The sequence below is a fragment of the Coenobita brevimanus genome, chromosome 70 (genome assembly GCF_032717465.1).
Source record: "Coenobita brevimanus isolate Jiangsu-jjx chromosome 70, ASM3271746v2, whole genome shotgun sequence".
Classification (NCBI taxonomy): Eukaryota; Metazoa; Arthropoda; class Malacostraca; order Decapoda; family Coenobitidae; genus Coenobita; species Coenobita brevimanus.
Genome location: NC_137023.1, coordinates 40,713,154 through 40,741,021, shown reverse-complemented (window position 1 = coordinate 40,741,021; position 27,868 = coordinate 40,713,154). Strand labels below are relative to the sequence as shown.

The window sequence follows — 27,868 nt, the reverse complement described above, 5'->3', positions numbered from 1 at the left end:
TACTAGTCAAATCAGTGGTCCAGTCTGACCACACATAGTCATCAACTGAGCTGAAAAGGATTAGGAATTTATGTTGGGTTAGACCATACTCCATAATCACTTTATACTTTATTGCAAACCATTCTCTGACAACCCAAAAATGATTAATGGACTTAAACTGCTTCACTTGAACCAGTCATGTTGGTCACTCAGAACTATATAGGGCTGCCAGGCTGGTGTCTGCCTCTGCCACCATCACCAGGCTCCCCTCTTCTGCCTCTTTCATCCTCAGCAAGCTTCATCTCCAGACGCTCAAACTTATCTCTAAGTAAAGTGGCATAACTCTGTAGAGCTTGTATCTGCATACTTAGCTGACTGATCATCCTCTCTTCATTTTCATTCCCTGAGGAAACTGATTTGGAGGAGGAATTTTCCTCCCTGGAGACAATGAAATGGCTTTGAACATTACTTTCACTGCCTTTTTTATTTCTGTAATCATTTAATTCATGACCTACTGGTATAATTTCTTGATCTCTCAAAATCCTCCAGCTAAACTGAATTTTTTTTGGTTGGTCTATAACTATTCTAACTGTTTCATTTTGTGCATATTTTGGGTCAAATGAGGAAACTATAGTTCTACCATTGATGCAAAACTCTCCAACTATGCTAGTTAACTCAGTCTGACTTGTACCCTCACCACTATTATTTACAGCTGTCTGAACAGTCTGAATAATGTTGACTGGTGCAATGCTTTCCTCCACTACCCTGTCCTCATCAGACTGTAAACAATGAGTAGCCCTGAGTAACACCACTGCCAAGACCTTACTCAGGGCTGTCTCTGTGACACTCCTTCTCACAGCACTCAAGAGGATTTTGTACTCATCTACTCCCAGTGTGGCCACAGATGCCTGAACCAGGTCACTGTCGGTTATCTGCAAGAAATTGTTGTGCGTTATTCTCAGGTACTTACAAATTTCCTTAAATCATGACTACATGGAGGTATGGCTTATTTCACTGAGCATTCAGCTGACAATGCAACTTGCTATCTGTAAAACTGGAGCTTGGGATGGGATGGCATTTGTTCTTCAAGCAGCTTAACAAAATACTAAAAACTATTCCGCATGCAAGTTCACTGTCTTGAAGAAGTGAATGGCTCAGTTATCCCACATGTGGCTGCCAGGCATAACAAAAATATACTGTAGAAGTCCTGCATGTCAGTACCTAGTCCAGTTGTACCAGAAAAGATTGCTGAGACACAAAACTGTCTCATACAGTATATGAGTGGCCTCTATGGATGAATTTTAAAAAACAGTACCTCTACACAAATGAGATTCAGTATTGCTTATAACAACTAGTCATAACTGGTCCTGGTCTTTTCGGCCATAGGTCATATGGGCTGTATCCTAACCTAACTTCAGCAATGTCATCTTGATGAAGTTTAGGCCGCTAGGCGATTCGGCAGTTTGCCAGTTTGTGCATTACATCTAAATGATTTACGACCAAAATGACCAGGACCAGTTATAACTAGGCTATGTACTTACCTACTGAGTGGATGGGTTTCCATGGACTGAATAAAACTGTCTGGCATTAGCCAGAATAAAATACAAAACATTAAAATATGTGGTCACAGGTTTTATGATGTCTGTTTTGAACCCTTTAGCTGTGGGCACTTACTGTATAAAATCTTCCGGTACAGTGGAGTCTCTTTTATCAGAAATTCTTTTAACCGTTATATGCCATTAACCATAAGTTTTACTAAAACGTTCTCATTTCGATTAACCGCAAAAATCTGAAATCTATCCGAAAATTCATGCACGTCGGACTTGTTTCGCGCCACTGGCGTTAGTTTACTGTTGCTCCGCTAGTCACTAACATATCCCCTGCTAGCGAGTTGCCCACTCCCTCACCTGCATCCACCACCTCGGAAGATTTGGATGATGTGGGAGATGATGTGAATGATGTGGAAATGATTGAATAAGGAAACAGATTAATAAGAAAGAACAATTAGGTTTAAGACTTTATTTGTTCGAATTGCTTACAGTGAATTACGTAATTGTTTTGGTGAAGGATTATTTAAGTCTGAGTGAAAAATTAAGTTGACAGTTTCTATTACAGTTACAAAAGTGCAGTTACATACGTAGTTACTACAGTGTATTAAGTGTTTTGGTGATGGGTGAGTGGTTTTCGGGTGGTGGTGGTGGGCTAGATGTCACCAGAAATGGCTGATGGGTGAGTCAATACTGTTCCCTTGTATCCTACATATTATTACAGTATCTTTTATCCGAAAAAATCGATTAAAAGAAAATCTGAAAGTCCCATGATTTTCGGATAAAAGAGACTCCGCTGTATTTGCTAGAATGATATACAATACAGTGTTCATCATACCTGATCAAACAGCTGCTACAGACAGCAAATGAAACTGCTCTATCTCACCATGGATGATAGGAAGCGTCTATCTATCTATCTGTCTATAGGCAGATGCCAAAATTCCGTATGGGGTGGCTGTTTGACAGAGTTTGTTGTTTCACGGGGAGGAGCACTAACCCTCTGCCAACCCACTTGCTGACATGTAGGGAACACATATGGCTTGGTTATATGGTTACCACCCAGCACTGTAAATGGTTTCCTGGCTTACAGGAAACCATTAGGTTTGTCATTCAATGTAAAGCCACCAAAAAGGGAAAGAAGAGCAATAAAAGTGGCAGGAAAGATGGGAAAAATAGGAACAGAGGAGAGCAGTCACAGAAAATGAATGATAATGGTAATGGAAGAAGTAGGCAGCACTACATCAAGTGAGTGGATGATGGTCGCCACCACCTTCCAAGTTCTTATGACCTGGAAAGAATTAAGGATAGAGTTGAAAGTTCTGAAGACTTAAAAAAAAAAAGTGTGAATGAATGTACAGTACAGTATTAGCAATTTCACTAGAAAATGCAATCAAGCTATCCTGTAGTGTAATACCATTACTGTAAAGCATCTTGAACATGTGAGGAGAATTTGAAATAACCTTGCCATTAATTTAAAAAGAAAAAAGAAAAAAAAAAAGAAGAAGAAGCGGCAACAAATAGTAGAGTTTCATCACTGGAAGGAAAATTATGATGTGAATGAACATGAAGAAGGGCAGCCTTAAGTGACAGGGGACCTAAGAAGTTCCCACAGAATCTTGGAGGTGTTACATGGCCACCCCGGATTAATTCTGGAATTAGGTCCTTCTGCCTACGGGTGACTTTACACTCCCTCTTCTGTCTTTCTTTCCTTCATTCTTTCCACTTCCTTCAGCCTGTGGGTGACTCAACACTGAGTGACAAGCCAAATGGTTTCCTGTGCACCAGGAAACCATTTACTAGCTGAGTGGTAACCATATAACCAAATTTTGGCGCCTGGTGGTTTAGTGGGTAATTATTGCGCTCCAATTGGATTGAGCCAGTGAAGGTTTATATCCAAGGGGTGGTTGGGGTTGATTGCTCATGTAATGCCACTCAGGGATGAGTGAGGCTGGTTACTCTCATCTTAAATGTCGGGACCAACTGCCTAGCCCCGGGCTCCTACGCTCCTCATGGGGCAATGTAGGATTGGATGATGGATAGATGGATGGTATCAACAGTAGCACCATAATAAGTGTATTAAAAAAAAAAAAAAAAAGAAAAAAGGTAACACTGCCTTTCCAGTGACTGATGTCTATCTATCTATCTATAGCCCGACGCCCTAATCCCGCAAAGGGTGGCCGCAGACAAAACGCCTCCAAGTCACTCTGTCACCCACCATTTGACTCCCCTCCCCCCAACTCACCCTCCCCTCCCTCATATACCTCTCAACTCCATCCCTCCACCTCATCCTCAGTCTACCCCTCCCTCTCCCTCCCTCCACCTCACCTACATACACCCTCTTAGTCAGTCTTTCATTCTCCATCCTCTCCACATGTCCAAACCACCTCAGTGTATTTCTCCTAATCTTTTCAACCACATCCACATCTACCCCACAACGTTCCTTCACTTCTTCATTCGTCAACCTGTCCCTCCATGTCACTCCACATGCTCCTCTCAAGTAACTCATTTCCACTGCTCTCACTCTTGACTTGTTCCCCTCTTGCAAGGTCCACGCCTCGCTTCCATACGTCAGGGTAGGGATCACAATACCATCATGCAGTGACTTCTTAACTTCCATACTCACCTCCCTATTTCTCATCACTGCTTTCAGTGTGCCAACAACCTTCCTTCCCTGCTGTACCCTTTCACGCACTTCATCCCCCAAAGTTCCATCCTTACTCATCACACTACCCAAGTACTTGAATGCACTCACATTCTCCATATCCTCACCATCCAACCTCACTGCACACTCTGTGACTTCATTCCTCTCAAACACCATAACTTTACTTTTGTTTACATTAACTTTCAGCTTCCTCCTCCTACACACTGTCCCAAATTCATTCACCAAACCTTGCAACTCCCATTCATCTTCACTCAACAATACTGTATCATCAGCAAACAGCAACACCGGAAGCTTCCAAATCTCACCCTCATTCATTAGGGCCACCCCCACATCCACTGCCCTACCTTGTACCTCCTTTACGACCCCATCCATATATATATTAAACAGCCATGGAGACATTACACACCCCTGTTTCAGTCCCACATTGAGATCAAAGAACTCACTCAGCTCACCATCCACTCGCACCGTAGCCCTAGCTCCCTCGTACATGCTCTTCACAGCACTCAACAATTTCCCCTCCACTCCATATATTCTTAATACCTTCCACATACCTTTCCTATCTATTCTGTCATAAGCTTTCTCCAAGTCCATGAAGGCAGCGTACACTTTCCTTCCCTTCTCTAGATACTTCTCCACTAAACATCTTAGAACAAATATCTGATCTACACACCCTTTTCCCTTCCTAAATCCCCCTTGTTCTTCTCCAACTAGCTCCTCTGTCATATGCCTAACCCTATCAATGAGTATTCTACCATATATTTTACCAGTCACACTAAGAAGGCAAATACCCCTATGGTTACCACATACTTCTCTCTCCCCTTTTCCTTTGTACAGAGGAACAATTATACCTGATTTCCAGTTCTCTGGAACCCTTCCCACTTCCCAAGCCAATCTACACAACTTCCATATCCACTCCACAACAATCTCACCCCCATACCTAAGCATTTCACCACACACTCCATCAATTCCTGGGGCCTTTCCCAGATTAATCTTCTTCATCGCTTCCACTACTTCCGACCTACTGATCTCTTCCTTCCTCCTCTCATCTCTTCTTCTCCCAGCCATTCCCCAGCCACTTATACTCACACTGCTCTCACTCTCTACATTCAACAAATCCTCAAAGTGCTCCTTCCATCTCCTCAATTTCTCTCTCTTCTCCACCAACAATCTATTATTCCTATCTTTCACTCCCCTACTATTTCCCCTTTCACACTGCCTTACTTTCTTTACCTCCTTCCAAAACAATTTCTTACTCTCCCTCCATTTCACACTCAGATTCCTCCCAAACTCTTCATCCACTTTCTTCTTACTCTCCTTCACCAGTCTCTTAACCTCCCTTCTCCTGCTCACATATACCTCTCTCTTCTCTCTCTCATCTTCTTCCCTACCTCTACTCGCCAACCATTCACCATATGCCTTCTTCTTTTGTTCCACAGTTCGTTTCACCTCATCATTCCACCATGCTGTCCCTTGCATCTCCTCCTCACTCCACAAACCACCTCACACGCTGCGCTTATCTCTTCCGTGAATATCTTACATACGTCTTCCACCCCTTCCATCTGCTCTAGCTCATACCTTCCCAATCTTTCTTCCACTATGCTCTTATACTCTGTCCTCTTCTCACTATCTTGCAATTTCTCCACTCTTCTCACAGGAGCTGCTTCCTCCTGTCTTCCCCTTCGCCTCCTCAACCACTTTCTTTGCAGCTCTACTTTGGCCATCACTAAGTGATGGTCCGAGACTCCATTCCCCCACCCTCTCCACACCCTTGCATCCAACACTTGTCTTCTCATTCGCTCATCCACACATACGTAGTCTATCATTGCCTTTCGTTCAACAAGTTCACCATCCATCCTCCTTATTACTCTCCATGTATACCGGTGGATCATCTTATGACGAAAGTAGGTGTTGGCTATTGCCAACCTCTTACCAGCACAGATGCCCACCAAAGCACTACCATTCCCATCTACTTCCGCTGGCACACCCCACTGACCAACCACTCCATCCACTCGTACATTCCCAACTTTGCCATTCATGTCTCCAATCAACAGCACTCTCTCGCTCCTCTCAAACTTGTCCATACATGCTTCTACTCTTGCCCAAAACTCATCTTTCACTCTTGCCACTCGATCCTCTGTTGGAGCATACACACATACAATCGCCCATGCTTGTATACCTACTTTCATCCTCACCCATACAATCCTTGCACCCACTGATCCATACTCTCTTATATTCTCCTTCCACTTCTTGCTTATCATCAGACATACTCCCTCTCTTGCCCTCTCATTCTCACTGACTCCTGCACATATACCTACACCGTATTCCCATTCTCTCATCCTTTCACCTTTCCATTTAGTTTCAGTCAATACACATATATCCACTTTTGCATCCTCAAGCACCTGGACAATCTCTCTCTCTTTCACTTCATCATTCACTCCTCTCACATTCCACGTTCCTACTCTCAGAATGTCCTTTGTCCGTTCCTTAGTCGTCAACGTATGGTCCGTCCGGGTCCGAGGCGCTTTATTTTGCTTTTTTAGTTAGTTCTTTTTACGGGGTGGGGCACTAACCCACCACCAACCCTTTTAGTCGCCTCGTACAACAAGCAGGGATACTGGGGGAGTATTCTTGAAACCCCCTACCCCCAGGTAAAAATGCTACTTCGAGTAAAACAACTTTACCTCCGCATGATTCTGGTTCATAACTGAGGTGGCACAGTGTAAGTGCAAAAAACTCTCATTTCAGGCATAATAGCAACTTTACAGTGAATCATGACAACTACAGGTATATGCAACAAGAATAATTCACCAGTAAACTGACACTCTAACAAGTCAGAAACATCTATACTACACTCATCCATTGACATAAATAACAATGTGATATGACCATACTGCCACATTTCTCCTCTTTCACAAAAAACAAATACGGAGACTGAACAATAATAATGTATCATATCATATCGTTGGCCTAGGTCACCTAATGGTAGCTCTTCATACTGCATGATTTTGTTAGCCTCTCTATTCAGTCCCTTATAGTCTGTGACCTTGTCCCAGGTCGTTTTTGGTCTGCTTCTTGCAATCCTGCCCCTGATGTTCACACTGCTTATCTTTCACACCATACTGTCATCCTCCATCCTTTCAACATGCCCAAACCATCTCAATCTACCTTTCCTCATCTCAACACCAATACATTCAAGTCCCATCCTTCCTATCAACTTTTCCATTGCAGTCCTAACCCCTCAGGCCTCGCATTCAAGGACACACTATACATTCATCTGATGATTGTCATTTCTGTACATCTGAACCTATGAATATCCTCTTAATTTACTGCCCAGAACTCACTACCCTACAGCATTTAACTCCTAACACATGCTGCATACAAGGATCCCTTAACATGGAGGGAGAGCTCTCTCAATGTCTGGAGAGGCAACAGCTCCCTGAACATCTTCCAACCACTCCTTACCCTAGCCAAAGAGCTGGCTCAAGTCCCACCTCCAGTACATAACGTGTCCCCCAAATAACAAAACTCCTTCACACATTCAAGAGACTCTCCAGTGAGATCAATCGTTTCACACCTGACAATCTCTACATGCTCTCCCAAACACAGTTAACAAATGAAATCAACATTATTTTGCAGCCTACCTCTACTATCTCTACATCTCTTATTATGTACCCACTTATCACAAACACTAGAGTTTCCTCTTCCCAGGGCATCATCCATCCCCTTGTACACATTCACAAACACACCCTCTAGTCAGTCATCTGGAACTAATATATACTCAAATTAATCAAATCAGTAATTAAACACACTCCTATATCTCCTGAGGCCCTCAAACAACATTTTAGCGGTCAACCCAGACACACCTGCCACCTTCCCCAACTGCATTCTGTGCTGTTGCCCTGCTCATAGTAGTTGCATCAATCAAAGATCAAACACCAAACACTAGATCTGCTGACTCCAAACCTTCCTTGTTCCAGTCAAACTCCTCAATCATCAGCTGGTTGTAATACTCTCTTCTGGCATCTTTAATATCCTCATTGTCCATGACTACCTTTTCTTCATCGTTCTTCACACACTGCTCACCTATGATATCCCTGTTTTCCCTCCTCATGTGATTTGCCACTTTAAATACCACATTCTTCCTTGCAGCACTATGTAGGTTATCCAGTAAAAGTCTCTGAGACTGAGATTTTGCTTTATTTACTTATTTTTTAGGCCTATGCTTGGCAGCCAAACATTCCTCTCTGTTATCACCTCTCTCCCATTCTCTGAAAAGTCTTTTCTCTTTAACTGCAGCCTCTACACCCTCATCCCACCACCATGTTACCTTATTTGTCTTGGAGGGCCCCTTGTCCATCTATACACTGAATGAGTGGCTCTCAAGAAACTGTTCTTGACAGCCCTGTACTGCTCATTAACACTTCTGTCAATAGTTCCCAGTTCAGTTATCACTCTTCTCATTTTGCTATCAAAGGCATCCCTTACTGCTTGATTTTTCAATTTACATATTTTCCTCATCGATGCATAGGTCCTCTTCACCACCTGCTCCTTCAGCACCAAGCCACATATCAGTAATTTGTGTTGCTGCACACATTCTTTGCTGCCTAAAACTTTAACATCCTTGACCAACCTCCTATCAGCCCTCCTGACCAGGAAATACAGTAGTCAATCTGGCTACAATTATCCCTAGATTCATGTGTAATCAGCCTACTTTCTCTTTTCCTAAAATTTGTGTTGCACAAAATTATGTTTGTTGCCACCCCAGATTCAAGTACATATATCCTTTCCCCTTCTCCATTCCTTGCACCATATGCACATCCCCCATGCACCCCTTCATATCCTTGAGCTGCTTCACCTACACAACCATTTACGGTAAATCCCCACCCATAACTACAATCTCATCAACCCCCATACCACCAACCACACATCAAAACATCCCAGAATCTTTCTTTTTCTTCATCATCCAAGCCAACATGTGAAGCCATCCATCCATCCATCACCCAATCCTACGTTGCCCCATGAGGAGAATGGGAGCCCGGGGCTATGCAAGTTGGTCCTGACATTGATGATGAGAGTGACCAGCCCCACTCATCCCTGAGTGGCATAACGTGAGCAATAAACCCCAAGCACCCCTTGGATATAAACCTTCACTGGCTCAATCCGACTGGAGTGCCGTAATTACCCACTAAACCACCAGGTGCCAAAATTTGGTTATATGGTTACCACCCAGCATAGTAAATGGTTTCCTGGAGTACAGGGAACCATTTGGCTTGTCACTCACTGTGGAGTCACCCACAGGCAGACGTAAGAGGAAAGAATGAAGGAAAGAAACACAGAAGAGGGAGTGTAAAGTCACCTACAGGCAGAAGGATCAGGAAAGAAAGACAGAAGAGGATGGAAGGAAAGAAGGATGGAGGAAAGGAAAGGGCAGACACCTGAGAGCAGCACGACAACGAGTGAGTGGATGGCGAGCGCCCCCACCTACCAATAAATATACACCGATATTATTGAAATAATTTGTTTACCAAACATTACTTTCATTACTATAATCCATTCACATACTCTGATTACATTCATGACACATTCCACCCATATTTCCTCAACCAGCACACCCACACCACCATCTTCATTTACACTTTCCTGACAAAATAACTTACACCTACAGTCCTTCCCAGCAATCATTTTAGATGACCCTCCCCTAAGCCTGACTTCTTGTTGGCAACAGACGTCAACCACCTCCTACTCAGAGTCTCTACTAGTTCCCCCTCTCTAGCCTTCAAATTATCCACATTCCACGCTGCAGGTCTGAACCCCTTAGGTGATCTTATTTCAACAGGCTTAGTTTTAATGCTTTTGCTTTTCACTTTTGTCAAAAGTTGAGTAAATAAATGATGAGATGGGCCACAGACCCCATCCACCCACCAGGCATGAGACCAGGGACTCATAGTCCACCAGCCATGGCCAGTGGCTGTGGCAGTGGCTTTGGGGCACCCTGCAAGGACAGCTACAGGGACACCCTCCAAGTGCACATTGGCACTGTAACTGCCCCACCATTAAACACCCAACAATAGAGCGGCCTCCTGGGGTACTAGTCTCAGGTTCGGGCCTCTCACTATTGTTCGGAAGTGGAAGCATGGGAATCGCAATGTCCCGTACCCACTGTAACAGATCCCGGTCCCATCCCATCCCGGTCCCAGAACTGTACTAGTGGAGCGCACTCCACGCCTCTCTTCATGTTCGCCATTATGTAGCAAGGGCAAAGTTTTCTGGCCACATGCCCATGCTGGTGCCAACCCTGTGAAGTAGTGGGGTATGTTGTGTGAAAGGGTATGTAAAGCACATGCAGAGTAGTACATGAGATACTGTAGTTATAAAAAGTGTTTGGGAGAATATGCTGGCCTACTCTCTGTGTTACTGTCATAATGAAAAAGGTCAGCAAAGGGGGAGGGTCAGGGTATCCTGAAGGTTAGTGAAACAGAAACTCCAGCTTTCCATGTTGCCAGCATTCTCATCCTCCTTGTGAGTACCATCCTGATTGGCTGGTGTTACAGCCTACTCTCTACAGTCCCTCACTAAAGCTTTACCTTCTCCAGAATCGTTGATGTGAGCAGGAGCTTCTTGAATTGCATAATCATAACCTCCAAGTTCTTTCGAAACTTTATTTTGATTAATTCCAGCCGGTCTGAACTCAGGTTGCTGGTTCCATCCTCATTGCTGGTCTGCGTACTGGCTTGTATGATGTTGTGAGCACTCAATACAAGCCCCTCCCATTCTTCCCTCAAGTGATCATCCTGGGGGAGACATTTTACTAACTTCAATCTGGTGATGCATTTACTACTTATTTTTTCTACTTCCAGATGACTTTATTTACCTTACCATATTTTAGTCTTCTTAGTGATAAAGGATATTGTTTAGAAATTACCTTGATTGTTTTTTTGCTGATGATACTGTACTGTTATGTGAAGAAAAGTGGGAGCAGCAATACTTAGTGACTGTGTTTGAAAGTGAGTGTAAGAAACAAAACTTAAAAGCGAATATAGCAAAGAGTCAAGTTACAGTCTCTTAAGGGGGAATGAATTCAGTGTGTACAATGAAGCTGAATGATCAGTAAATGGAGAAAGTGAGTGCCTTCAAATATTTAAGTACTATGATGAGAAGGGGAGCTGCAAGGCTTGGTTGATGAGTTTGGGGGTGTAAGAAATGGAATCTAAAGGTGAATGCAAGGAAGAGTAAAGTTATGGTCTTTGAGAGAGGTGAAGTCAGTAAATGTACACTGAGGTAGGATGATGAGGAAATGGAAAATGTGAGTACATTTAAGTACAAGGGTAGTGTGATGAGTAAGGATGGAAGTTTGGAGGGTGAAGTGCATTGAAAGGGTAGAACAAGGAAGAAAGGTTGCTGGTTCCTTGAAGGCAGTGATAAGTAACAGGGAAGTGAGCATGGAAGTGAATAAGTTATTACATGACAGTACAGTACATCCCCACAGTACGCAAGTTCTGAGTACTTGATCCCAGTTGTACGCGAAGACCTTTTTGTGTGTGTGTGTGTGTGTATTTTTTATTAGTATGCGAACTGAACTCCTTGTAAGCGAGACTATACTACAAGGCTATGCCAAAGTAAGCACCAGCACCAGGCCTGCGGCAGAAAAACTGACAAGAGCAGGATAACAGTAATGTTTGCCGTGAACTTATCAGGCTCACACTAGATGCGTCCTGTTGTGCTGCATACCGCAGCACACTCCAGATGTTACAAGAATCTGCGCTGTATGAATGACAGCAGGGTATGCTGGTACAGCAACTCCAATGGTTGGATGACGAGTAGCATCATTTCCGAATGGCTGTTGTGGCATTTCATCTCTGATGCCAAGGCAAAATCTTGGGAACTTGGTGACCCCTTCAAGGTGGTTCTCATTCTTGATAATCCCCCAAGTCATCCAACCTGGCTAGCAGACCTCAGCAAGGAATGCAAGATCGTTTTTCTGCCCCCAAGAACAACCCCTCTCATCCAACTGCTAGACCAAGAGTTGATTGCAATGGTCAAGCAGCTATACCACCAATGCCTCTACGATCACCTCCGCAGCAAGACCGACAGCTGTGAGGAACTGCAGGCAATTCTTGACTTAAACACAGTTAGGAGTGATGTCACGGACGCCGAGGATGGTTTGGACTCGCCACCCGCTTCATCTTCACCACGCACAGCACCCACACAACCAACTTCAACTCCTGAGAAGACTATTATGGCTTTTTGGTGGTCATTCAGCCTCAAGGATGCCATCACTCTCTTGTTGTTCTCTTGGGCAGATATAACCACTGCAACAATTAACCATGCTTGGTGCCTCCTCGTACCACACCTGTGTGAAATTGCACCGGGAAGCGGCTTTCAGTCCCTGGCCGCTGCCGAGGCAGCCACTCTCACAAGCACACAAGCTGTGCCTGGGTTTCAGGCCATCTCGCTGAAGGAGATCAGGGGTTTACATTCGGCAGCAGCAGAGCAGGATCCCCAGGAAATCGTGCAGCGAGTGGACGAGGCCGACGCAGAGCTGGAGATCGCAGCAAAAAAGCCAGCAACACCAGTGATGGAGAGTGAAGATATGTCCATGATGGAGATCAGCTGGGTACTGTGTGCCCTTGATAAATTCAAGGAAGAATTCAAGGACATCGAACGCTCTCAGTTGCGAGTGGAGGAGGTGATGTCTTCACCGGACAAAACCTTCCACTACTACACTGACAAGTACAACCAGGAAGTAAGCAGACGGAAGCAAACACTCATCACCTGTTACCTTCGGCTTGAACAAAGTGAGGAATCACTCCCTTCAACATCAGAAAAGCCATATCCTGAGGAGGATCAAGAGACTGATTCGGTGTCTGAGGTGTCAGAAATAGGCTTTGAAGGGTTTACGAACGAAGTGAGTGCATCAGCTAATGAAAGTGTCGAAAGTGCTGGTGACGAAAGTGGTGAGGAAGGTGGTGTGTCGAGTGGTGTGATGGGTGATGCAGGAGATGCACGCTACGTGCCTCATTCTGATTCGGATCCTCTTCTTACCTCCATCACGCCTGTTGTCCTCTTGGGTAAAGGTGAGCAGCCATGTTCTTGTTGGTTTAGTTAAGCCATATCCTTGTTGATTTACCTAGTAAAGCCATAATCTTGTTGGTTTACTTTATCTTAGGTAACATGTCTTAGATAGTTTCCCTGTATAGTACAATACTTAGGTCTGAAAGGTGTCTCAAAGGTTGCCCATGAAGGGGGGTGCTGCCTATATGTAATTTTTCCCATAAGTTTATGTATTCGAAGAACGCAAATTCCTAGTATGCAACGTCCTCTGCCGCCCATATACTTGCGTACTAGGGGGATGTACTGTACTGTGATATCAACTCTAACGTATGGATGTGAAGCTTGGACATTGTTAGAGGGACACAAGTCAAGAGTGAGAGCAGTGGAAATGAGTTATTTGAAAGGAGCCTGTGGAGTCACATGGAGAGACAGACTGACAAATAAGGGTGTAAAGGAGTGTTGTGGTGTGGATGTGGATGTGATAGGAAGTGTTAGGAGAAACACACTACGGTGTTTTGACCATATGGAGAGGATGGAGAGCGAGAGACTGATGAGGAGAGTGTATGAGTGAAGTGGAGGGGGAGAGAGGGAGGGAAAGGCCAAGGATGAGATGGAGGGATGGTGTGAAGAGGTGTACGAGAAAGGGGGGGGGGGTGAGTTGGGAGCAGGGCAGTGAAATGGCAGGGGACAGGGTGATGTGGAGGCGATTTGTTTGTGGCCACCTCGTATAAGGGATTAAGGTGTCTGGCAATAGACAGATAGATAGATGAGCAAGGACAAAAGTTCAGGAAATGAAGAGCAAGAAAGGGTACAACAGGGACAAGAGGTTATGGGTACACTGACAGGAGTCATAAGAAATAGGACTCTGAGTATGGAAGTAGAGAATGCACTGCATCACAGTACTGCGATTCTCATTCTGTTGTGTGGAGGTGCAGTGTTGACTCGGACCGAAGGACATGAGTCAAGAGTGACATGAGTGGAAATCAGTGATCTTGGAGACATGTAGAATTACATGACTGACAAATGAGGATATGAAGGAGCACTGCACTGTTGATGAGGATGTGTTGGAAAGCATTAGAAGTACCTTGACATGGTTTGCTTGTGAGAAGAGAACGGAGAATTAGAGACTGGCATGAAGAGTATATGTGAGTGAGTGAGACAGAAGAGAACAAGCAGGGAGGGGAAGCCAATAATGAAATGAGCAGTGGAGGCATATGAGCAAGGGTGGTGTGAGTTAGAGGGAGGGCAGTCTGATGGCAGGGGACAGGGTGATATGATGATGTTAAAATTCAGGATATTTTTTTATTTTATTTTTTTTTCAATACATTAAACCCAGTCTTTTTCTATCTACCTCAAATTCAGCAATTTTTCTTCCAACCTTAAACACAATAATTTTTCTTCCTACCTCAAACCCAAACTTCTCCTTCAGGTGAGTCCAGTTGAAATATGGCAGGTGCTCCAACACTGCACTGCGTTTCAGTCCGGACTGGTTCACTATCTGCGACAAGAGAAGGTAGGAAAATAAACTGGTATAGCCAGACCCATGGTACATGTGCCCCTTGCCAGGTGTTGGGACTCCAAAGTAAGCTATTATGGTCTACAGCATTTAAGGCTGGACAAATAGTGGAAATATATACCTGTACAGTAAATGAAGAATCTCTTGGGGATACGAAACCAAGTGTGGACATGACTATCACCCTGACTGGCATCCTAAATGCATTAGACCACCACACATCTGCCTTCAGTACATAATTATGCAGCAGCATCAACTTGGACGAATGTCCACATTTTTTGCAAAATTTGTTTTACTGAAAAAACTAAAATTTCTGGCTGGTCATCTGCAGGGAAGTAGTGGGTAGTGGGAACTATAAGTACAAGTAGTTAAGAGACCCCTGCCTGAAAAATAATTCTGTTAAAGATAACCATGAGAGGGGCCACACTTACCATTCTGTGGTGAATGTTCACATCTTCTGGGTGATTATCTGCATCATATTTTTAAAGGTAGTTTATTAACCTAAATATTACAAATGCCATGGAGACCACCAGAGTTCTAGGACCTGCTTTCTTGTTCTCCTTAAAATGGCTCACCTGTCACACTGATAGTTTGAGAAGTTTTAAGTCCTTTATGTGGCTCCAACCTTGTTCCTGGTTCATATTGGTGATTTCTTGTTCATCACCCATAGTCCCATTCACTCATGTGCAGGTGGTTCAGTTGTTCACAGTTCCTTTGCACCTGAATGCCCGTTCACAGTGTTTAGTGTCTCTGATTTGCATCTCACTGTGGTGGTCTCCATGGCTCAGGACTTGTCTGGAGTCACTGAGTGGGGACAGAGTAACACTGTGTCATTAAATGCTAGGAGAGTCAATTATGTACAGTTTGCTGATGAACATAGGTTGTTGCCTGATCCCTATTTTGCCTTCAGTGCTACTGGCATTCCTGTCTCTGGGAGCATTGGAGTTCTTAGTGTTTCACTTGATGGTACCCTTGGCTGGGACTCTCATGTTGGATCATTTGCTGAAGCCGCTTCAAGGAAACTTGGGTTGTTGTATATAATCTGCGACTACTTCACTGATAAGCAGTTGGCTGTGGTTTGCAAGAGGCATGTGCACTCTCAGCTGGAGTGTTGCTCATTCTTGTGCAGTGGATGTGGATAGGTGCATTAAAACAACTGGACAAATTCAGGGCAAAGCTATAAGAATTATTAATGGCCTTACAACTGCAGGTGAACTGCCTCCCCTGCAAGTGGGGGGGAAGGGGTGTTGCCTTCCTTGCACTGTTTTGCAGATGCTTCTGTGGTGGGTGCTCAGGTGAGGTTGCACCCACTGTATCACCTCTCTGTGGCATCCTCTGTGCTGCAAGGGTGTCTGGTGGCACTCGTGGCTGGACCATCACATTGCCATGTCGTGGAGATTCTGTTGGTCAAGATTCTTTTGTTCACTGAACTGCATCTCTTTGGAGCTCACTTCAGCAGAATAGTTTTCCCCCAAACTTCGACCTGCAGCAGTTCAGGTCAGACAGTTACATATTTTTTATGAATGGAGGACACCTGTAATGTGGTGTACGGATTATTATTTTTTACTTAATATGTATTTCTTTCCTCTGTTCATCTTCTGTTAAGCTGTACAGTACTTCTGTTTTCTGCGGGTTAATGAATAGGTTAGATTTGCCAATATTCCAGAAGCATTCTGGCCTGTCTCTGGTATGGAGTCTCTCCACTTCACTTTTCACTAAAATGAAATATCCATAGACAATTTCAATATCACTTGTTGCAGTTTCCAGGACCTCTTCAAGGGCAGATGGTAGATCTGTTGACAAGCTGTACTGCTTCATAAAGGCAGTGTGCCAGTCTTTTCTGAATATGTCATTCTTTAACTTGCAGTACTTATGCAACCTCTCACTGTCCTCTGGATGAGATAGTTGCACCATGTTCTTTGCTTCCTTGGCCATGAAGCTTATTTTTTATTTCATTTTAATTTTTCATCAATATTAATGGCTCTGGCTGAGTTTGTAAGCAACTGTCTCATTTCACCAACTCAATGGCTCTGCCTACATTCTCTTCTGAAACAGGCTCTGTTTCTCTCTTATAATAACTTCTAATCAACTTAACCTAGCCTATGTAATTTAGATCATGCACTTAATCTGTCATTTGCAACCCTTACATTCCATGTCACAATCCGTACCATGTCCTTTGTTCGGTCCTTAGTTGTCATCTGTTGGTCAGTCCTGGTCTGAGGTTTCTTGTTTGTGTTTTTAGTTAGTTGTTTTCCAGGGAGGGGCACTATCCCTCCGCCAACTTACTCGCTGTCACGTAAGGAAAACACGTTGAATAGTTTTAAGGTTACTACCCAGGGCTGTCAATGATTTCCTGGTTTACAGGAAAGCATCTGGCTTGCTTCTCAATGTAGAGCTATCTTAAAAACAGAGTAATGTTACACTACCTGGGTAGATGATGGGTGCCCCCACCTACCACAGATGAGGTGAAAGAGATTGTCCAGGTGCCTGAGAGTGCAAAGGTGGATGTATGTGGGTTAATTGAAACTAAATGGGGAGGTAAGTGTGTAAGAGAATGGGAGTATGGATGGGGTATATGCGCAGGAGTGGGTGAGAATGAGAGGGCAAAAGAAAGTGTGAGTATTATTGCATGCAAAAGATGGAAGAAGAATATAGGAGAGTATGGATCAGTTGGCCTAAGGATTGTGTGGGTATGATTGAAAGTTGGACAACAAATGTGGGCAACTGTGTGTGTATGTGCCAATGCAAGATCGTGCGAACAGAGTGAAAGAAGAGTTCTGAACAAATGTGGAAGCGTTCATGGTAAAGTCTGAAAGAAATGAGTGTTTTTGATTGGAGGTATGAATGGAAAAGCAGGGAATGTGAAAGTGGATGTAGTAGTTGGAGAGTGGGGTGTGTCTACAGAAGTGGATGAGAATGGCAGTACTCTAGTGGACATCTGAGCTGGAAGGGGGTTGGTGATAGCCAATAATCTCTTCAGACACCAAATGATCCACAGCTATACATGGCGAGTGATGAGAAAGGTGAGTGGTGAACTGAATGAATGGAAGGTACTGATTGATTATGTGTGTGTGGATAATAGAATGAGAAGGTGTGTAATGGATGCAAGAGCATAAAGAGATTGGGGGAGTGGACTTTCTGACCACCACTTGGTGATGGTGAAAGTCAAGGTTCAAATGAAATGGAGGAATAGAAGAAGGGAAGGACAGGAGGAAGTAGTTCATGCAAGGAAGGTAGAAAGGTTAAAAGAGGATGGAAAAAAAAAGGCAGAATATAAGAGAGAAGCGATTGGGTAAATATGATTTGGAGCAGATGGGGGATGTGGAAGGTGTGTGCAAAATATTCACAGAAGAAATCTGTGCATCATGTGAGGTCGTGTGTGGGGTGAAGAGATGACGAAAAGGAATGCAAGGGAGAGCATGGTGGAATGAAGAGATGAGACAGGCTGTGGCACAAAAGAGAAAGCATCTAGTGAGTGGATGTGAAACAGGAGTGTGGAGGAAGTTGAGATGGAGGAGAGAGTTATATGTAGAAAGGAAGAGAGAGGTGAAAAGATTAGTAAGGGAGAGTAAGAAGAAAGTGGATGAGGAATTTGGAAGGAATTTGTGTGTAAAGTGGAGAGAATGTAAGAAAATGTTCTTGAAAGAGGTAAAGAGAGTTAGACAAGGTGTTAAAGAAGTGAGAAGATGAAGAGAACACTTTCAGGAACTGCTGAACGTAGAGAATGAAACTAATGTGAATATAAGTGGCTGGGCAATGGCTGGGAGAAGGTGGGATGTGAGCAGAGAGGAAAAAATTAGTAGGATGGAGTTGTGGAGGCAATGAAGAAAGTCAAAATGGGGAAAGCCCCTGAAATTGATGGAGTGTGTGGTGTACTGCTGAAGCATGGGGGAAAGATACTAGTAGAATGGATATGGAAGATGTGCAGATTGGCCTGGGAGGAAGGTAAAGCCCTGGAGGAATGGCAGTCAGGTATAATTATTCCCCTGAACAATGGAAAAAGCGAAAAAGAACTGTGTGGTAATCATAGAAGCATTTGTCTTAGTGTGATAGGAAAAGTGTATGGTAGGATACTTACTGACAGAATTAGGGAAATAACTGAGGAATTAGCTGGAGAAGAACAGGGAAGTTTTAGGAAGGGACGAGGTTGTGTCAATCAGATATTCATTCTTAGATCTTTAGTGGAAAGTTTCTGGAAAGCGGAAAGAAGTAGTATGCGGCCTTCATGGATTTGGAGAAAGCATATGACAGGATGGATACACAAGGAAAGTATTAAGAATAAATATTGAATGCCATGAAGAGCATGCATGACGGCGCTAAGGGTGCAGTGCGTATGGACAATGAACTGAGTGAATTTTTCTATTTGAAGGTTGGACTGAAACAGGAATGTGTCATGTCTCCATGGTTGTTCAATCTGTATATGGATGGGGTTATAAAAGAGATACAAGGTAGGGTAGTGGATGCTGGAGTGGCACTAATGAGAGTGGAAACTCCATGTACTGTGTTTGCAGATGATACTGTGTTGTTCAGTGAAGACGAAGGGGAGCTGCAAGGCTTGGTGAATGAGTTGGGGAAAGTGTGTATGACATGGAATCTAAAGATGAATGTAGGGAAGAGTAAAGTTATGGTTTAGAGAGAAATGAAGTCTCTGAATGTACAGTGAGGTTGGATGAGGAGGAAATGGAAACTGTGAGTGTGTGTAAGTACTTGGGTAGTGTGATGAGTAAGGATGGAAGTTTAGAGGGCGAAGTGCTTGAAAGGGTACAACAAGGAAGAAAGACTGCTTGTTCTTTGAAAGCAGTGATAAGAAACAGAGATGTGAGCATGGAAGTGAAAAAGTTACTACATGACTAGAGATGTGCCGATACCAAGATGTTGGCCAATACCAATACCGATACTGATACCCACTTTTCAGCCAATACAGATATCGATACTAACAAATGGCTGATACTTTGCTGATACCGATACTGATACTTTTTATTTTGATTTATTTATTTGATTTTATTTTGATTTATTTGATGCCAGTAACATGAGCGTTGTTAATGCAGTAATCGATATATATTAATATATGATAATGTTACATCATACATATAATTATAATGTAATATAATACTGTACTGTATAATATCATAACCATCTGTTTATCAGTGTCATGAAACATGAGTGTCTTGAATCACATAATAAACCAGAAAAGTATCGGCGTATCAGCCATATTTTTACCTTGCCAATACCGGGGGGGGAAGGCCAATACTGCCGATACCAATACTGATACTATCGGCACATCCCTATACATGACAGTATTGTGATACCAATGCTAAAGTATGGAAGTGAAGCTTGGACCTTGTAGGAGGGACACAAGTCAAGACTGAGAGCAGTGGAACTGAGTTATTTGAGAGGAGCATGTGGAGTCACATGGAGAGACAGACTGACAAATAAGGAAGTGAAGGAACGCTGTGATGTCGATGTGGATGTTACAAGAAGTGTGAGGAGAAACACACTGAGGTGATTTGGCCATATGGAGAGGACAGAGAGTGGGAGTCTGACAAGGTGAGTGTATGTGAGGTGGAGGGTGGGAGAGGGATGGGGAGGTCATGGATAAGATGGAGGGATGGAATGGAGAGGTATATATATGAGAGAGGGGGATGTGAGCTGGGAGCAGGACAATGATATGGCGAGGGACAGAGTGACATGGAGACAATTTGTTTGTGGCCATCCCTTATGGGATTAAGGCATTGGGCAGTAGACAGACAGATAAGCTTAATCTGTCAGTTTCTAAAACAAGAAAACACTAGGTATCATAAACAGGAGCATACACTTGAAAATAAGTATAAAATGGTGAGTAAGAGCAAAGATAATACCGTCACTGACAAATGCATTATCAAAAATCATAAAATATAGACAGTTCCTGACTCGAGTTCACCTCAATCTGTGCTGTGTTTGAACTGAATAATAACTTTTTCCATACCAACAAACTTGTTAACACTGACGTATTTTGGTTATGATTTTTCAGGCGCCCTAAATCTAGCCTTCCTAATGTTAGCACAAATTAATAATACTATATATACATACAGTGGGATCTCCTAAATCGCACACACTAAACAGCGGATTCATACAGCTACCGCAAATTGACTTAGGACCTCCCCCCATAAGGTATTTAAAAGCACAGAATCATAGTATATCACAATGTTTGTTCATGAGATGCCATTCATTAATATGAAATCATGTTTCCCTTGTTTTTCAGGACTAGTTGGATGTGTTTTTTGCATGGAATCACTTACATCTCTCAAGTAATCTAAGGACATTTTTTTGCACCAAATGTTTGTCAGTTCAGTCTTGAGGTTGTCCAGATTGGGTGTCTTCTTCTCTGCCATGATTTTCTTCATCTTTGTCCAGCAGTTTTCTATTGGATTTAGGTCCGGACTGTTGCCAGGCCAGTTGAGGACCTCAATCCGATTATCCCGAAGCCAATTTGTCACCTTTCTTGACTTGTGACATGGAGCTGAATAGTGCATGAAAAAGTCGCACCCATTAATAGCAAAAAAGTTTAACAAATGATCTTTCAGAACTTGAATGTACCGGCCACCATTCGTCATCAAGTTCTTAGGAAGAAAGTAGAGGCCTCCCCTTCCCATTTCACCTGAGAAACACCCCCATACCATTACTGATTATGGGTGCTTAACAGTCGGCACCGTGTAATCAAGGTCATATCGACTATGGGAGGCAGGGCGATGAACCTTGGCAGAATGCACCTGGAACACTTGAAATGTGCTTTCATTGGAAAACATAACTTCTCCACTCATCCGATGTCCAGTGTGGATACTTCTTGGCAAACTGAATGCGCTGCTTCTTCATGCGGTCAGTGAGAAGCGGTTTCTTGGCTGCGGTGCGGCTTGGCAAACCTAGCTTCTTCTGCATGCAGTGTTGGATAGTTCGAATTGAGACGTCTTGTAACAGCTGGGGACGTATTCTTTTCAATTCTGCTCCTGTCAGTCGAAGATTCTTGATTACTTGTACTTCCCTCTTCAGAAGTGTATCTGTACCTCTGGAAGTTGTCGTCTTCTTTCCATCACCATGCTTGTGCTCTGGTATGACATCAGGTGACAGGCTGCGCGCTGCAGCGAGAATCTTCATGACGGTTGAGTTTGTGTGTCCAGTATGTCCACAAATTGTGTTGATTGGGACATTATCCTGCCTCCATACAATGATATGGACTCTCTCATCCCCTGAGCAGTACTTTCCATGAAAACTCGACTCTAGGAAAATAACAGGGCAAACCATAATTCATAAGAAAAAGAGGGAGGTGCAAGCTCAGAGCGATGGGAACACATACTCCCACTCTCGCTTCTGGGCAAGCACTCATATGCTGAGTGTTTCACCACCTCCTGCCAACACCAGAGGAGTTGCCTGTTACTTCTTGCCCAAAAATTCACTTACCATGATGTTGCTACGTATTACACCCACCACAAATTGACTTAGGACCTACACACAGACAACTCTCCCACAGCAATTCTGTGTGTAGGTCCTAAGTCAATTTGTGGAGGGTGTAATACACAGCAACATCATGCAACAGTTTGCAATATCAGTTGTTTACCAACCACCATGTTGAGTGGATATGTCAGTGTATCACACATTCTAAATCCTCTTTTATGGCTTTCAGAGGTATGTTTATAAAAATGCCCAGTAGCTGTGGTAATCCAGAAATAATAAAAAGTAACCTGTGAAATATTCATTTCAACAGAAAATACTGAATGGCCACGCCTGTCTGGTAAAGAATAAACAGCACAAAGTATCGGTAATTCTTCACTAGACGTGCGTGGTGATTCCACCTATGGTATAAATGGCAATAATGAACTTACGATCTCAAGTTAAGTAATTTTGGTACATGTGTAACAATGATGGTTAACTGTTGAATTGTGACTGCAAGAAGTGAGTGGAAAAAAACAAAATTGGGGTATTCAAGGAAGCTGGCAGGTCGCCATCAGTAATGTTTATGAACAATCTCTCCAACTGGCCGCATTGTTTATCAACCACCGCTCAGACTGAATGTATCACTGTATCACGTGTTCTAAATGCTCATTTATAGCTTTCAGAGGTAAGTTTATAAAAATGCCCAGTTGCTGTGGTAATTCAAGAATAATATGCAACCTGTGAAAGACTCATTTCAATAGAAAATAGGGAAAGGCTGCACCCATTTGCTAAAGAATGAAGCTCAATGACTTAATGACTCTTACGACATCACGAAGGCAGGTGAGGGTGACAATGACACCGCATCCGTTGCCTCCACACTGAACTCTGAAGGGTTCCTGCGGGAGGTTGATGAGGAGGAAGTGGCACAGAGGCGGCAGCAGACTCACCTCGTGCTTAGAGGCCGTAGTCCTCCTCAGGCCTCAGAACTCCTCCCCCCTCTCCAGTCCATTCAAGCAATGTCGTCAGTCAGTCAGGTAGGAAGGTTATAATATTGTTCATTCCCATTAAATATGCTTTGCTAATTTCCTTTCCACATTGTTATTGTTTGCAGGTAACCAGTTTGATGTAAGTTTTGACCAATTTGATGTAGGTTTGGAGGTAAGGGGGGCAACTTTTCCAAGATGGTAGACTCATAAGTAATTTTCCCCATAAGATCAGTTACAGTATTTCTAACTCGCGGAATTCTCACAGTACAAACAAAAATATTAATTTGGGATTATAACTATGTAAGAATTGCAGTTTGAAAAAAATTAAAATGGCCAAAACAGGCATGTGTGGATATTCACCCAGGGAATATTGCTGCATATATTTATCCTAGCTGACACCTCCGGTAAAGTATTATGGGAGTGTGCTGTGCTGTACTGTACGATATAGTTTTGTCCTCCCATCCTCTCCACCCCATATTTTAGTATGCTCAACTCTAGGAACAGGCTAGAAAGCTTGGACTATACCCTACGGCCCAGCAATTCATCCACGCACCAACAAATGACACACCCCTTTACATGCCACAACTGAGAAGGAATACCAGACCATCTGTCTTTAAATATGAAAGGACTATCTCAGTCAGGGGCACTTGACTAGTACTGTATTAGCATGGATGTTCTTATGACAAACTGTGAAGAAGCATCTGACTACAATACGATGATTAATAATGTACTGTACAGTATTCTGATTCACAGATACTGATAGTTTAACCCGCGCCGTCCCGAGGACGTACTTCCACGTCCTCACGTTTTGTCACAGCTAATCCCGAGGACGTACTTCAACGTCCTGCAATTGCAAGGTTCATAATTTCCACAATTTTCAATTTTCGCGAGTCATTTTTGGTACTTATACACGGGACACCTGCCTCAACAAGATGCCAGGCAGAGACAATGCCTTACCCAGCATGACCTCCTCCCCCCCCCTGCATGCCCTTTTCTCAGCAATTCACCTGTTATCAGTGACCTGGCCAGTATAGCCATGTCATGCCACGGTACGAAATTCAGGGCCAGAGTGATTCCCCAATCAATGACAATGTGGAGGACAAACTTTACATAGCATTAGAGGAAGAAACAGTTAGAAATGATGATCAGGTAATGTGGCAAAAAAAGGTCAGGTATTAGTGAGTGAAACAATGCTTATAATGCCTATATTACTGCTTGAAAACCAATATACTTTTGTACTACATATAAATTCGTAACAGTAAATAAATAAATACCGTTTATGAGTGGTGTGAAATAGTTATCCTCCCACAGAACTCGTTTTCTTTGGTGCTAGCCTGATAGAAAACCCAGTAAAGTAAGGAGGCTCTCCTACCTGTAATGAGTATTTTAAACCTCAGGTGAGCGATTTCTCTATGAATTTTCGATGTTTCTCACCAAAAGCGAAAGTTTTAGCAAAAAAAAAAAAAGGTCGAAAATTGCCCGGGATTGGGGGGTACCAGTGGTCGAAAAGTGGCCGGGACGGGGCGGGTTAAGTACAGGCATACCCCGATATCCGGCGTCTCAATAACCAAACACTTGCTAGACCAAACAAAAGAAGTTAGAGAACATTCCCACAATCCGAACGGCCACTGATTCACTAGTCTGAACACTTTACCGCTCCCTAGGTTTAAAACAGGCACGTCCGAATGTGGATGTGGTGGTGCATGCAGGTCTCCCTGTCCTCCCTCCATCCCCAACCCCCCCGGTCCCTCCTCCATCCCCCTCCACACTCAGCATTACCAAACGCATCTCCCTCCCCACCCTCCCGCTTGTCTCCCACTCCATTCCTCCACTCCCACTTGCCTTCCTCCCTATCCTCCCACCCCCACTTGTCTCCCTCCTCATCCCTCCATCCTCCCCCACCTCTGCTTAGCATGCTGCCTGTCTGTCCTACATGCCATCCACTCTCCCACTCTTGCTGTGTCTGTTGCTCTGAACACATCTCAGCATTGCACCTCCCACCACCTTACCTTCCTGCATGTGATGTTTGATGTCTCACGTTTAGTTACAGTATTGTTTATGAGGATAATAACATTACCTATGGTGTTTCTGTGTCAGTCTCTGTTGAATGAGTCAGGTATTTTGGGCCAGGAATGCATCTCTAGCCTTTCTTCAATAACTTACAGGAAAATTGCTTCAATATCCAGGAACTCGCTGTCTGAACACTCCTACTGGTACACAACACCACCGGATATCGGGGTATGTCTAATATGATTTGCAGCCTTACCAGTAACTTTGCAGAAATATACAGGTTGAGAATAACTCGCTGAAAGCTATCGAAGTGAAAAGGTTTATATTGCAGAATATCCTCCAGTACACCAATCAATGTCTTGAGGTCAGCTTGTGTTATGCTTTCTCCTTTGTGTAACAGGGTCTGCAGGACTCTCAGGTGGGACATGAGGCCAGAACTGCTGAGTGATGGTTGCTTGGAGGAGGTCCTGAGGTGCCCCTCTATCTCTGAAAACAGTAATAGCAAACAGTAGCTACTAGTAATGGTAAATGTAACTGCAATGATAAAATGGTAAAAAACTGCTCCCATACAACCCCCTTTGAGGTGTAAGGTCTGAGGTTAAGTACCGGCATGTATTCTTCCTACTGCTAGAATATTTTATTCAGGTCAGCAATGACCTTTCTTATTGATAGGGTTAAAATGTCTATTAACATTACCAGTATGATCAGCTTTATTAACTCTATTTATTCATTTATTTACCATGAGATGTTATTCAGGTTAAGGGAGACTTATCAGTCTCCATTAATTCTCATGGTCAGATTAACTCTAGCATTCTACCAAATTCAAGGCGGCGTTAGATCATTTTTATCCAGAGTGAGTCATATGAGCCTGCGTGTTACAGTGATACTGGTATATAGTGTTATGTATAATGTATTCTGACAGCTGGGACAACTAATGCCAGAAAATTTCATTTAACTATGTGAGCCATAAGAACCCAAGAAGAGATTTCTTCAGTACTGTTCTGTATGATGATGTCTTGTATTATCCATGAACCTTGCACTGGAAGCTGTTGTATGCCACTAATATAGTGTTTAGTGTGAGTACTAAGAGAGAGGCCAGAGAGAGATTTAGGAGGCAGTGGGATGGAATGGAGTCTAAAGGACTAAGAATAAATGTTGATAAAATGAAGATGATCACTAGTGGATGGTGTCAGTATGATGGCATGTTTAAATAGCTATGTGGTATGTGATGGAAGTAATTCAGTGCCATTTACATTTTTTTTTTTTTAGTAACAGAACAGAGAAAGGAAAAACAAATGGAAAAAAAAAAAAAAAAAAAAAATCCATACACCCAATTACTGCCATCTTCCATTCATAAAATATCAGTAACAGTTGGACTTGAACAACTGTAGGTTGAAGTTTGGGAGGAAACAACTCTGGTGAGTGAGTTCCAGGGGAATAAAAGAATCCTGATTGGCAGAAGTTCTGCAGTATGGCTAGGTGACATTCCAGTCATGAGCGCTACCAGATGCCCGTGTAGCACGAGGGAAGGCATGGACAGGTGGCACAATGAACGTTACTTGGTCTGAGCAATTGCCATAAAAATATCTGTAAAATACTGCAAGGGAGGCAACATTCCTTCTTACCTGTAGGGGAGGTAGTTTATTTATGGTTATTAATAATTTGAACTGGCTGGATGAATGCTGTGAGGAGAAGTGCATGATCAGGGATTCTGGCACCCCTTTTTAATGTGGCAGCATCCGGACTGACTCTATCAGATACGTTTATGTGAAGCTACAGAACGTGGTGAATGTTTTTGGTGTATCCAATAGAGTCAGGATGCCGTGGGCTTGAATGATGAGTGAATGGAAGCATGGACCATTGGATTGGGTGAATTTGGGCTGTCTGGATATTGCTACTCCTCACCCTGTCCTTGGGTGGGAAAGGAGGTCCGGATGATGATAATGATTAATAATTCCAACAGCTTTGTTCTGAATTTTGTCTAGTTGTTTTAATGCAACCTCTCCATATCCATTCCAGAAGGTGAGCAATATTCAAGCTGAAAGCACACACGACTCACAAATTGTAGCTAACTGCTCGTCAGTGAAGAAGTTACAGACTCTGTACAACAATCCAAGTTTCTTTCAGGTGGTTTTAGCAAGTGATCCGACATGAGAGGTCCTGCTGAGGGCTGTTTGTTCTATGGGTAATCAAGAAATGCAATAGTGTCAAAGGCTGCCTGCAGGATGTGATCATTTCTGACTGACTGCACCACGCATATCAATGAACAAGGTCACTGAGATTGAGACGGAGATGGTTTGGGAATGTGAAGAGGAATGAGGATGGGGGATGACAATTGGGTGAAGTAAGTGAGAAGTGTGAACACTGGGGGTAGGGTTGTGAGAGGCAGACCAAAAAGACCTGGAATGAGGTCATAGAGAAGAGCCTTTTCTCCGATGCTATTGACTGTCAGCTTTTTCATGCTCACCCAGCTCACCTGGTTTACTCAGTACTCTACTCATTGTCGTAAAAGGTAAAAAAAAAAAAAATTACTTCAAGTACTACTCACTGCGACACAGGTCGTTGTAGTCGTGTCTGATTCCAATCTCGTACAGCCACTTTATTACCTCCATATCCATAACCCCTGCAATACCAATTCTTTCCTGACAAACAAGACCGTCTCCTCCTGTCGGTAAAAATATTCAATTTCGGCTCCTTCTCATCTAACTTGCAA

The 27,868-nt window shown here is 43.3% G+C and overlaps 1 protein-coding gene across 2 annotated transcripts; it reads right to left on the bottom strand.

Moving 5' to 3' along the window:
- Window positions 1-101: 101 nt before the first annotated feature.
- Window positions 102-27,810, bottom strand: LOC145406309 (uncharacterized). Of its 2 annotated transcripts, none has more exons than XM_080277472.1 (5): window positions 27,704-27,810; window positions 25,412-25,641; window positions 14,645-14,737; window positions 10,773-10,979; window positions 102-911 (listed from the first exon to the last, which is right to left on the bottom strand). In XM_080277472.1, exons 1-5 carry the CDS (start codon window positions 27,771-27,773, stop codon window positions 195-197), a joined length of 1,317 nt encoding a protein of 438 aa, XP_080133598.1. In that variant the 5' UTR covers window positions 27,774-27,810; the 3' UTR covers window positions 102-194. The 2 variants fall into 2 exon arrangements, with proteins under 2 accessions (XP_080133598.1, XP_080133599.1); XM_080277473.1 differs by lacking the exon at window positions 102-911 and adding an exon at window positions 2,304-2,814.
- Window positions 27,811-27,868: the final 58 nt, after the last annotated feature.